Below are 14,466 nucleotides of genomic sequence, written 5' to 3' on the forward strand. Positions count from 1 at the left end.
AGCCAATAAAGCTTCTCCCCACAAATTATAAGATAATTTAGCATGCAACAACATAGCATTAATCATCTCTAGATAAGTTCTATTTTTTCTTTCTGCTAATCCATTTTGCTCAGGTGTTCTAGGTGCTGAACGTTCATGAATTATGCCATGTTGTTCACAAAACAAGTTAAATTCATTAGGAAAGTATTCTCCTCCTCTGTCACTTCTTAAAGCTTTAATTTTCTTCCCCAATTGATTTTCAACTTCTGCTTTATATGCCTTAAAAGCATTAAGAGCATCATTTTTATGTTTCAATAAGTACACATATGTGAATCTAGACATATCATCTATAAAAGTAATAAAATATCTATTATCTCCTCTCGTTAATATGCCGTTTAATTCACATATATCAGAATGTATTAAATCTAACAAATTAGTATATCTTTCAACACTTTTGAAGGGTTTCTTAATCATCTTTGATTTAACATAAATTTCACATTTATTAAAATCATCAAAATGATAATTTATTAAGCCACACTTAACCATTCTTCGAATCATGCTAATTCCAATATGTGTTAATCTATCATGTCATAATGAATAAGAATCAACAATATAAATAGAAGCAACATCTTTATTAACTTTAGAATCATTGTTAACAATAGATAATTTGACCATTCCCTCAGCGGAATAGCATTTTCCAAAAAAAGTTCCATTACGGGATAGAATTAACTTCTCGGATTCAAATACATATTTAATTCCAGGTTTGCTAAGGAGATTCCCACTCACTAAATTTTTACTCATATCCGGTACATGAAGAACATTAGTAAGAGTGGCTTTCTTACCTAAAGTGAAAGTGAGTTCCACATTTCCCTTACCAATCACCTTAGAACGAACTTCATTTTCCATTTGAATCTCTTGCCCTTCTGTGACTTCTTTGTAAGTCTTGAAGAGTCCCTTATCATAGCAAACATGGACGGTAGTACAAGTATCGTACCACCAACCAGAAACCTTGCCAAATATGACATTCACTTCGCTCATCGTAGCGATTATATTATCATCTCCCTCAACGGAGTTGGCTTTTGGTTTCTGGCCTTTTTTAAATCTGCAATCCCTAGCAAAATGACCAGGTTTTCCATAAACAAAACAGCCTCTACTCTGTGGCTTCTTAAATTTTCTTTGATTTCTTTTGGGGCCAAAATGATTCTCCTTGTTTTGTTTGTTTTTGTTGGAATTCTTAGGCTGATTCACAACATTTGCTTTTATATTGCAAAAAGAGTTCTCACTCTTATCTCTCATCCTCGATTCCTCCTCGATTCGAAGATGTTTTTGAATTTGCTCCAAAGTGATATCCTTGGAGTCATGCAAAATCTTCTTCCTATACCCTTTCCAAGATGAAGGCAACTTGGCTATTACAGCCCCTACTTGAAAAGGTTCAGGAAGTTCAATTTTTTCAGCCTTCAATTGATTAACAATGACCTGCAACTCATGTACTTGTGCCAAGATTGGCTTGCCATCCACAAACTTGTAATCAAAATATTTAGAAATTAAAAATTTCTTTGTACCTTCTTCCTCGGCATGATATTTGAATTCCAAAGCATTCCAAATTGCTTTTGCAGATGGTTCCACCGTATAAAGATCATGTCATACAAAATCTTCTTCCTATACCCTTTCCAAGATGAAGGCAACTTGGCTATTACAGCCCCTACTTGAAAATGTTCAGGAAGTTCAATTTTTTCAGCCTTCAATTGATTAACAATGACCTGCAACTCACTCATGTACTTGTGCCAAGATTGGCTTGCCATCCACAAACTTGTAATCAAAATATTTAGAAATTAAAATTTTCTTTGTACCTTCTTCCTCGGCATGATATTTGAATTCCAAAGCATTCCAAATTGCTTTTGCAGATGGTTCCACCGTATAAAGATCATAAAGCCGGTCCGAAAGAGCATTGAGAATGTGTCCTCTACACATGACTTTATCTTCATTTCTTTTCTTTTGTTCAGCCTTGATTTCATCGGTGTCATCGTCGGTTGGATCAGGAATTGGTTGAAGATTTGGATCAAGCACATAGAAGATCTTCAAAGCAGTCAACATGAACTTCATCTTGTCTTGCCAATAGGTAAAATTCGTTCAATCAAAACAATCCAAACGAACAAAATCTTGATTCAATAATATGATGGTATTTGTATCCTCCATAGTGAATTTGTATAAACTCACAAGGTATCATTTTTAGATTGTTGGGAAAAAGATACGACAAAAAATAGGATAAAAAACACTATGGAAACAAATAACAAACACAAGATCAAGAATACTTCAGGAAAGATATTTAGGCTTGAAACGTGTATAAACACTTTCCTAAAAACGATATTTGCACCCTCTTCTCGATAAGATTGCTCTGGGTTTGATGCAAATAGTTTTAGTGGATATGACAAGCCTTTAGAAGATCTGTATTGAGCAAACAATAAAGAATCTTCAGAGAGGAATTAGAGAATGTCTAACTTAATCACTTGGAGAGTAAAGAAGAAGAGCATGAAAGAGTTATCTTTTTAATTTACCCCCAAATAGCTATTTATAGATATTTTCTCAAAAGACATAATCTTTGAAAATTAACTATTTTCTCAAAAGACATAATCTTTGAAAATTATAACTATTTTCTCAAAAGACACAACAAAAATAACTATCAAAAAATAAAAGAAAATACCTTTTCAAATAAATCTTTTGAAAATAATTTTTTTTTTCTTTTTAATTTGAACAATTTATAACAGTGTCATTCGTTAATGAAGAGTAATTATTGATAAGCTATGTTTCAGCACCCAAATTATGCATGCTTACAAAGAAATCAACGTATCGATACTCTCTTAGAGTACATATTATTTTAATAAGTATGTCAATTATTATCCCAAGTGGATAAGTTTTATTTATCATATATAAATCATCTTATTATGACATCAAAATTCACCTTACATGTTCAAAAAAAAAAAGAAACTATATTTTTCCTTTTCTTCATATGCTAATCATTACTTCACCGTTATCTAAATCAGGTCACCACAAAGAAAAATTCCCTTCCATGGGGGATCTTAGTGATTTTATTGTTGTAATAATACAACGGAATTAGTTTTATATGAAATTAATTTAATCATCATTATTCTACTAATAAGCAATCATCTGATTTTGATATTTTCATATTTATCTCTCAAAATTTGATATATATATATATATATAGTTCAAATTATTAACCTTTCTATTAGATATTGATCAGGGTGGTACTTGACGAAATGATCAGGTTCACACGTGACATTGTTGCGAATCTCGATGCAAAAGAACAATACACTTACTATGTTACTTGATGAGATTTACCTGCACCTACTCCTACGTTACTCCAATTGTCGGCCTAACGAACTGTCCAATTCCGGACATGTCACGAGCGTCATCGTGACATCGCTCCCTCCGTACCTACCAATCTCAAATCAAGCATATCGTATGATATAAATATATGCATCAATGAATATTGAAGATGAGATCGAACGTATTCTATATGTACGATGAATGAGAGAGAGAGAGAGAGAGAGAGGAATCTGCCCTTTGAAATTTCAAATAGAAGGGATACAGTAGGGCAGAAACCAGCATTAATAACGCACATTAATGGCTGCCATGCACGCCATGTGCGTGCCTCCAAAAGTGCAAACCCACCTCCTCTTTTTCACCGCCGCTGCAGCAGCCTTGCGCGCTGCGACGTGGATCCCTCGATCCATTTCGTCTCGTGGTGGGATCGTCCCGTTCCCCAACACGAATCTGTTTGTGATGGCATATAACCACCTGATATGTTAATGGAGCGGCAGACCGCTGCGTGATGGTGGCACCTGCAGCGTTCGTAGCACTGTCTTCAGTGTTTTTGAAATGATCGGTGTTTGAGCGACTCTCATGCTCACAAGCTTTTTTGTGTTCCTCTCCTCTGCTTCTCCTGTCTTCTCCTGCTCTGAGAGGAGTTGAGATTGGAGAGAGAGAGCCATAGAGAGGCCTTCACGGCCGATCTACTTTCTTCTGCGTCTGCTGTTCCTCTTCTTTCTTTCTTTCTTCTGCTTTGATTCCTTCAGGTACCATAAAGGTTGTGCCCAGGAGTTACAGGCACGTTCTGAGAGGAGTTATAATCGGGGTGACAGAGAGAAGAGAGAGAGAGAATGGGGAGAGAGTCGCAATGGAGTACGACGGCTTCGCCTAAAGGAGACAGCAAGGAGAGTAACTCTGGTTGCATGGGTGGAATGCTTCACTACCTACACTTTCATCAATTGCTCTACTCCGGCAGCGGTAGAAATCCACCAGGGTCGCCGCCGTCGCTGTCATTGCTTCCTCGAATCGAGCTTACGTCTCAACAAGCGACAGGTATAAGGAGAACCCCTCATCTCTCCATCCTATCAAGCTAGATCACTTACTTTGGATTGTCCTGTGGATGCAACTTAGGGTTGGATGCGCCCAGGAATAGCTTGGAGCTGGATGAGGGGAAAGCGTCGTCCTCGACCTCGGCCATCGAAGACGAGCTTTACGATGTTCCTGTGAGTCTGCAAGCGAGACGATCGGGCTTCTCTTTCTGTTCTCCCTTAGCGTTTGATTGGTTACTATTGTCAGGTCGGGATAGAAATAGCCTCAGCTTCACTGTCGAAGAGCAGCAAGAAGATGATGATGTGGTTGGAGGAGGAGAAGAGGAGCTCACAGGCCGAGACTCCGAGGACTCCGGGCGTCGTCGCGCGCCTTATGGGCTTGGAGACCTCCGCGGGGCAAGCCTCTTCTCCGTCACCGAGGACGCCGCCAGCGCAGTCTCGAGTGCGAAACAAGAAGAAGAATGGCGCTGGCGATCAGAGTACCAAGAGAGAGTCGCGATCACCCCGGCTGCCTCTCGGGAGGTTAAACTGCAACGTTGCAGCGTCGACTCAAATCAGATCGGTCGACGCAGGCTCCCGCTCCTTGCCGGAGACACCGAGGGTTTCGTCAGCTTGGTCCTGCGACGTTGATCCGAGGTTTTCTCTGCGACTCAACAAGGAAAACACCAATAAGGGTGTGCAAGAGATCGGCCACTTGCGCGACTTCGGCGGGCACCAGGACGAGAACAAGAGCCGGAGGAGGCACCACGGTACTCGCGAGTTCACCAAGCAAGTGAAGGAAGGTATCAGCATCAGACAAGGAGGTGGTGGTGGTAGCGGCCGTGGCCGTGGCCACAGCGGTGAAGATGAATCCAAGTCTAAGTCTAAAAGAACCAGGCCAGCTGGGAAGAAACTGTCCATGGAGGATCCACCATCTCCTCGTTCTTCTCCTCAAACGAGAAAATTGGAGATCGCAAGTGGCACGAAGAAGCCAATCATGCCGCCTCCTAAACCTCTGCAGTCACAGGCAACAGACCGATTACCCCCATCAAAAACTTCCCGAGATCACGGCGAAGCAAAGGCTCTGAAGAAGGTCCTTGATAAGTGCAAGAAAGCCGATAACGAGCGGTTCACCGAGAGGATCAGGAAGCCAGCACAGTCACCTACGACCACCAGGCCGTCATGTTCTCGCTTACTCCCAATAATAGCATCACTGTTTCAGTCAGCTGACTCGCTGCCAGAGACGAACATCCCTGATAAGAGTAGATGCAGCGCCTTACCATCTCAACCAATCTCACGCTCTTTTGCCTCTTCTTCTTCGTTTGCGCAGCAATCGGACTGTCAAAAGAATAACCACGGCCGAGCACTGAGGTACAGCGATCCAAAGTTCAGATACGTGAAGACCATACTTGAGCGTGCAGGGCTAGACGGAGCTCACACGTGGAGATGGTACTCACCGTCGCTTCCGATCGACCCCATCGTCTTCCATCAGCTGGAGCCGGAGTTTCCTTTCTTCCTTGGGGAACGAAGCACCGTCACTTCCGATAGCCTCCTCCTCGGTCCATTATGGTATCGGTGGAACAGGAAGCTCCTGTTCCACCTGGTAGAGGAGAAGTTAGTAGATCTCCTTCTCGGGTGTCGCGAGATCTCATCATTCTTCTCCACCACCACCACCCGCCTCGTCAGGGACAACGGACAGCCATTGCTGCGACAACTCTGGGCGCAGATCGAGAACCTCCCGGCTGGCGCCGACTGCCGCGTGGTGGCCGACATCGACGCTCTCGTCGCAGCGGACCTGCCGGAGGCCATCGTGCGCCGCCTGCTGCGCCATCCCGCGGTGGCGAACGAGGCAAGCGACGTGGTGGTGGGAGTGGAGCAGGGTATCCTCGACGGCCTCCTCGCCGAGACCGCAGCATCTCTGGCCCTGTCCTCCGCCGCCTTCCAAAGCTGAGCTGGTGGTGCTAACCACCGGAATTTGTGACAGTACTATTCCCCACGGAAACAGCGGGGGCTCACTGCGTCAGTCGTAGCAGTGGCGATGACTGTGTTGTGGACTGCGTGGGAAAGCATGAATGCATGTAGCACGTCTGGCTTTGCTGTGTGAGAAGCTGGCATAAGCTTTATTCCCTCTTTGTGAGAAGCAAGCATAATAAGCTTTGGCAGAGTTAGGCGCTATCTCCTCCTTTGTATATGGCCTGTTGCGTGGAGACGTAAGCTGTTGTCAGGAATATTTGGCAAAGTGATAAGGGAGAGGGATGGCGCGGGGCCCAGTGGCCTGACCAATGTCAACGTTCATCCACTGGAAAAATGTACTGCTACGTGTTATTTAACTGAGTTAATTTCTGAAAATTTATGTTCTCCCTTTTTTTCTCATTTCTTGAGATTAATTTAGATTTAAAATTTCAAAACGCCACCGGGAGATATGACGAGTACACATCTTCACGTCATACTCGTCATATCTCCACACCTATCCGAACGCTTTGTAAGCCAAATATATCAATCGATTATCTCGCATGATCTTCCCAATGCATAATGGCATTAGCTGTAATGTCTTATGATTTGATCGACTCTCACATTCAGTGATATCCGACCATTCCACAAAATTATTTCTATAAATTAGCTCTAATGTCTTATTTTTAGCGATTATCAAGCCTCGTATAATGGATATTGAATGTGATAATTTTGTCAATTTTTTATAAGTAATTTTGCATTAAAAAAAAATTTGTGAATCGAATACCAAACATGTAAAATAAAAAATAAAATAGGATAGATGTGATAGAATATCATAGTAAAAATAAATATGAAACAATAATTTTATATTCCTTATATATTCTAATCATCAATCCATTTATGATTTGATGATCAATCTGAATGGATGATTGGAGTGTATAATTGCGTTAAATTTTTTTTTCTCATAATCTATATAATTTACAGTGACTCAAATAATATTATATCCCTTTCATAATAAATTCTTTAATTCTATAATACTAGAGACTTACTGCTCCAACAAGATTTTCTCTTCCTCGTTCTCCCTATTATTGTTATACAACTCTTTATTTCTATTTTATATTTTTGGATTATGGCGTTGCAATTCCTCCCTATTGATCTCCTAGTATAATTTGCTCTACAGATCTACTCTACTTTGCTTATCTAATTTACTTCTTTTAATGTTATACCTGCTTCTCCAACGATTATCTATTGCTATTCAGTTTACTTCACAGGCATTCCCTTTTATACTAGTGCCTACTACCCAATATCTTCATCGGTGTCCTCGTCTCCTTCTTATTAACCATCGAACTCACTAGTGTCTTAAACCCACGGTCGACCTCTTGATCGTACATCAACACTCGTGATTAAGATAATGACTCAGGAGAGAAAAAAAAAACTACCTCTTCTATATATCTCATATCATATCCTCATTTTTGTACCCTTTATATCTAATCTCCTCTATTAGATCAAATATTCTCTTATTCACTTCTTGTATCTGATCTCATCTAGCATATCAGATCTTTATTATCTATACATCCAAATCAGATCATTAGTTTATTCTGGATTTTTCACATTGTATTGTAGCATCTTTTCAAAATATGTTTGTCCACTATATCTAACACTCTAATTATTATCTAACATATAGGACTTATATCTATGTAGTAACTCTAATCCCCTTTAAGCTATTCAAATATATAGTCACATGTGCTAGGTTATACATGGTCATATAAGTTGGGCTGAGCCTTACCATTGAACTAGGTCATGCTTGGCTCGCGAGTTGATCATACCTAGACACATGAGTTGGGTTTATATCTGATCACATGGACTGGATCGTACCCAGTCGCATAAGCTAGCCCATGCTTGGCCACATGGGCTAGGTCATACAGGGTTATATGGATTTGAACGTACCTAGCCACATGGGTTGGGTCGTACCTTGCCATATGGGCTGGGTTATACATGACTACATGGACTGAATCGTACGTAGCCACATGGGCTAGGTCATGCCTAGCCACATGGGTTGGATTGTACTATGCCACATGTGCTGGCTCCTATTGGGTTATATATAGTCACATGTGCTAGGTTATACATGGCCATATGAGCTAGGTCGTACATAACCACATGGGCTAAGTCATCTGGTCTAATAGATCAACTTGACTCAAGTCAAACCCTAATTAGACTCCTCTTATCAAATTAGATTTCAATATTTAAAATTATTAAAAAAATAACTTCAATCGATTAATTAAAATTTTAAATCCATGCTCTTAAATTTAAAACTAATTATATTATAAAAATTTACACATAATTATTGAAACATAGATATATCTAATTAAATAAATTAAAACTATTATGTTAATTCAAAAAATAAGAATTTTAATAATTAAATCAATGTTAAAATTTACTTAAGCTTAAAAGATCAGTATAAATCAAATAATCATTCTAACATTATAAATCAATTATCATTTTTTACTAATCATGAAAATTTAAAATTAAAACATTATTATACATTATAAAAGTATAATAATCTCAATATCAAGATTTCAAAATATAAATTAAAGCTAATTAAAAAAGAAATGATCCTACTTGCCCTCGGCTATCCATTCCTCAATAATCATCTCTTCGAAAAATCATATCCTCAATCCTCCCATTATTAGGCTCGGTGAAAAATGAGGGAGGAGTAGCCTCCTTTATATACAAGAAGAGATTTCTCCGAAATGTAACTAATAATTTAGTTTTTATTTTTAATTTATTTTTATTTTACTTTCATACACAAAGAAAGAAATATAATATTAATTTCTTATAAGTCACACATAAAAATGGAATGTAAACTGTTTACTTCATAAAAATTCAAATCACTCATTAGGAAATAAATAAATTAATAATTTAATTGATTAGTAGAATTCCTAACTTATCTACATAATTAAGGAAACCAAATTTAATCATTTCCTTAATTGTAATACACAAATATAAAAGTTAATAATAAAGTAATATATCATTTATAATAATTAATTTATATTAAGGGAGAAATTATCGATAATTACATACTATATAGGCAATAAAAATATCATTATTAGTGATAGTAAAGAAATCCCTATCACTCGTACTAATTCCATAACACTTAATTCATATACAAATACTTTTATATTTGATAATGTTTTATGTTCACCTTATAATCTTATTTTTATTTCTCAAATTTGTAAGTAAAATAACATGAATTCTTTTTTAACTTGTTTCTTATAAAGAATCTAAGCACCAGGGTATTCTCAGGTCAAAATAAAAATATCTATGGGTAATCGTCAGCTTCACAAATTACTCAACTAGTCTCTTTTGTTTCAGTTGTTGTTCTAATCAATGTGTGGCATCATCATATTAGTCATTCATCATCCTCCAGTCAATAATAACTAACTTCTAAATTAATTAGAATTATATTTTATTATGATGCTTGCCTCAGTAATAAAAGTCACATATTATCTTTTGAAATATTTTTTCTTATCATACTCCAAACCATTTAAAGTTATTTATACTGATATTTGGAGTCTTACCCCAATAATTTTTTTTGATAATTTCAGATTTTATATTATTTAATAGATTACTTCACTAAATATATATGATTATATCCCTTCAAATATAAATCCGAAGTTATTATAGTCTTTACTCATTTTTAAAAGATAGTTAATAACTTCTTTTAGTCTATCATTCAAACAGTTTACTCTAATAGAGAAAGTGAATACCAAGCTCTAATAACTTACTTCTCATAATGTGATACAGAACATCTTAAGTTACTATCGCAAATACCTTAAACTAGTTGGCCCTACTAAATGAATGTATTGATATATAGTTGAAACTAATCTCACCCTTCTTCACTAAGCCTCTATGTCACTAATCTTTTAGTTAACATTCTTTTAAATAGTTATATACCTCATTCACCGTATGCTCACCCTAACTTATAAACATCAGTCACCATTTGAATAACTATTTAACAAAGCCTTTAATTTTTAAAAAATTAAAAAATTTAGTTATTTATGTTATCTCTGGCTATGCCCCTATGCTTCACATAAGTTAATACCAAGTTCTAAGCTTAGCATCTTTATTGGGTACTCCCTTAAGTATAATGCTTTTCGATACTGTGATCATTAACTCAAAAGGTCTTTGTATTATATCATATTATTTTTGTTGAGTCTATCTTTCTATTCTAAAATCTTAGTCTTTTAGCAATGTGAGCCACTACAATAACCATCATCATTAGGTTTATATAAGGACATCTCAAATCCCTTCAAAGACATCTTTCGCCATATCAACTAACAATTCTCCTTTAGACTTATATTCTTTTATTACTCTAGTTCAATAGCATCTTACCCCTTCTCTTCATCTATCTTTCCATTAACTCACCCTATAATATTTAATGAAGTAATGCCCTCGATACCACAAATGATATATTTATCCTCTCCTTAACCAAGTGACATCGAAGTGTATCAACTTGATTAGATATATGTCATTAACTCTTCATCAATTCTTATATCTTCAGTACAATTTAATAATATCACCAAGCTTAGATATCACATGATAATACATTTTAAATATAGCATATTTAAATTATATTAAATCCTTGATTCCATGATACTATAATTTCTCCACACGAGTCTACTGAATTCACAACCATCACCAAAGCCAAAAAATCTTAATATTGGTGTAAAGTCATGTATGAGAAATTCAGTGTCTTACTCCATAATGTCATATGAACCCTTGCACTATTCACCTCATACAAAATATTTTTGGGTGTAGGTGAATTTTTTGAATTAAGTGAAACCCAGATGAATATATTGTTATATGCAAAGTATGTCTAATGACCAAAGGGTTTTACCAATGATCATGTATTGATTTCATAGAGATCTTCGGTCCGGTTATTAATTGACGATAATTTAACTCATCCTAAGTTTGGCTATCACTCAAGGCTAGCATGTATTACAACTATATGTTAACAATACTTTCTTTCAATGCATCTTGATTAAGGATGTCTTTGTGTAACAACCCCGGCTTCGTCTATCCGTAATATATAAATAATATTTGTAAACTATAAAAAGCTATTTATGAACTTTTGCAAGCTCCAAGAGCTTGGTATACCAAACTTGGCTCGTTTTTTATATCAACTAGCTTCATCAACTCCAAGTCTTACACTTCTTCAATTCTACAATAACAAAAGGAATGTATTATATATTTACTTGTATATATGGATGACATTATCATCACAATCAATAATTCCATGAAAATTAAATAATTTCATAAGCAATTGATAGATAGATTATCTATCAAAGACTTAGAAATCTTAAGTTATTTTCAAGGAGCGGAGGCAACGTTCATATCTTCTGAACATTTTTTTTTTATCTCAAAAGAAGTATATTCGAGATATACTATTAAGGACGAATATGTAGAATGACAAAAAAAGTTACCACCCCACTCTCCACAACTGAGTTACTCAAATCATATGATGTTCGCTCTAATACAGATTCTATATAGTATCGATAAGTACTTAGTTCTTGTAGTTAAAAGATTTGAGAAAGAAGAATGAGCTAGGTATTATAGACATAGATAACTCCGCGCTCACAATTCTCACTTTTGCCTTATTACCATACTATATAAGAATTGAAGTAGGTAAAAAAGGGAATATCTTTACTTCATTCTATATGGTCCTTAAGTTATAACCGAACAAGCAACTCAATAACTCATCGCGTTAGCCACGAAGTAACTCACTAACGTGGGTCGTGAGCATTCAAAAGTGATTCTAGATAAAAGTCTTCTTTCTTTAATTATATTACTTAATTAGTGAGGATCGGGCTCCCAAGCTACGAGTTCCTAATTAATGACACTCCAACATACAATATTTATTTTTCACATATTTTAACATTTCATTTATGTATCGATTCTCCACTACACATTGGTCAATACTAAAACATGTCATACGATATCTTAAAAGGACTCTCAATCATGGACTTCTTTGTAAATATTAATCACTTCATCTTCATGCCTTTACAATATCGATGATAGAACATCTACGTTAGTTTATATTATTTTCTTTGGAGCAAATATGATCGGTAAGAGTTTTAAAAAATAGAACAAAGTTATAAGATCTATGACTGAAACTGAATACTGGGTTATTGCCACCACCTTTGTATAACTTAATTGAGATACTAATTTGCTACACAAACTTGGCATCACCTCTCAATCAACTCTTGTAATAATATCAATGCCACCTATCTATATACTAAGTGTTCGACTCATGAATGAAATATATTATCATTAGCTTCTACCTATTTAGAGATTAAATTGATAGATGTTAACCATGTGTTTCTCATATTCATATTTCTAATCAATTAGTATATTTTCTCATAAAACATAATAAAAAATTATGTTTTGTATTGGTCCGAGATTGATATTTTTAATAGAAGTTTAATCTTATAAGAGTAGAAGTTCATAATAAAAAATTATATAAAATAATAATTTTGTATTCCTTATCTATTCTAATCCTTGATCAATAATAATTTGAGAATTAATCATGGATAATCATGCTTTTGAGTGTCTGATTGAATTTTTTTTTTTCAAAACTTATATAAATATATATTATTTTAATAAAATAATATCATCATTTTCGTAAACAAATGAATGTATCTATACGTTGTTGATGATAAATTCCATTTGTTTTTATTCAAAAGAATGTGATAAAAAAATATTGTATATTAAAATAATGTCAAGGTCTCTTTCTTTTCCCTGAGTGAATGACATTGAGACTTCGTCGACGCATTAGACTAATAACAAAACCAAATTCAAAAAATATTTATTGTAATTAATCGATTGGTGGTTTACATTGTGATATATTTATTATCTTTAATAAGTTTAGGGGGTTAGGGTTTGCGGGATACATGTCGATCTTTAATAAGTCTCCTACTGTTGTTTTATTTTCTACCATTTCTATTCACAACACGTAAACTTTTTCTCGGTTTATTGTTGAGATCTACCTAAACAGTGAATACATCATTATTTTGTAACCTCAAAGTAGTTAATAATTTGTAACTATTGATGATTTAGAATGACCTATTAGTAATCTATTGATTTTATTAGTGAAAGACTTTTATCTGACTTTAATCTCTCATAATATTGCAGGGTTTATAAGTACTTATTATTTTACATTTGTGATTGATTTACTTCCATATTTTTACCACTTGTTTGGTGGTCTACTTAATTACATACAATATTACCATAGGTTGATATTTAATGAGTTTGTATGTATATTTATTTTACATAAAAGAGGGAAAACATAAATCGCAATGGTAATTTTTTCTTGACATAAATATGATAATTGGTTGATATAATAAATTTATGTTTAAATTAAGTTTTTTTTAATTATCTTATTTTTCGTAACTTATAACTAACTTAAGCATCAAAAAATTTATATGACTTATAACTCGATACTATTAAGTCTTCTTTAATTGAGAATTACATCCTCATAGATTAACGATTTTGAGGTTTCGCATATCTGATTCAACGTTTGAGTAGACAATCAAAATAGGTTCAAAAAATTATATATATTTAAACTCGAAATTGTGAGGGTGCCTCATATAATCTTCTTGGCAACTTCAAATTAATGTAATTAGAAAACAATACTTTAATGCTTACCTTTAAGAAAAATGGTATATTAATTTATTTCCAATGCAACATGTCCCCAAATTTTGTGAGTTTGTGATATGAGTTTCTAACTTCTCAGTGCCTTCGTATGCATCTCCCACTCAGTCCATTAATCTGATTTTAATATGTAATAAATAAATATATATATATACATTTAATGAAATCTTAATGCCCCCATACCACAATAAAATTTTTAAAAATCACCTTCCCCTTTTTTTTCCCCTCAATAGAATGTGTATAAAGTAATGGCATGACATCACATTAAAAAAATTAAAAAATAATTTTTTGCGACTCAATTATTTTTAAAAATTTTATGATGAAAACAATGTATAAAACTTATTAAGAGTCGACGCATTTTGGGAACGCTTCATAGTCCTTTGTAAGGTTATACATGATGATGACATGACATACTTGATGAAGATTAAGATTTGAGATGAAAAATTAAAATCTAATACTAGTAACAAATATT

General features: G+C 35.0%; 1 protein-coding gene across 1 annotated transcript; it reads left to right on the forward strand.

Annotated features, from left to right (window-relative positions):
• Positions 1-3,696: 3,696 nt before the first annotated feature.
• LOC103971637 (uncharacterized) lies at positions 3,697-6,695 on the forward strand. The gene is made up of 3 exons (XM_009385701.3): positions 3,697-4,359; positions 4,438-4,529; positions 4,603-6,695. Exons 1-3 carry the CDS (start codon positions 4,158-4,160, stop codon positions 6,283-6,285), a joined length of 1,977 nt encoding a protein of 658 aa, XP_009383976.2. The 5' UTR covers positions 3,697-4,157; the 3' UTR covers positions 6,286-6,695.
• The last annotated feature ends 7,771 nt before the right edge of the window (positions 6,696-14,466 follow it).

The sequence above is a fragment of the Musa acuminata genome, chromosome BXJ1-11 (assembly GCF_036884655.1).
Source record: "Musa acuminata AAA Group cultivar baxijiao chromosome BXJ1-11, Cavendish_Baxijiao_AAA, whole genome shotgun sequence".
Classification (NCBI taxonomy): Eukaryota; Viridiplantae; Streptophyta; class Magnoliopsida; order Zingiberales; family Musaceae; genus Musa; species Musa acuminata.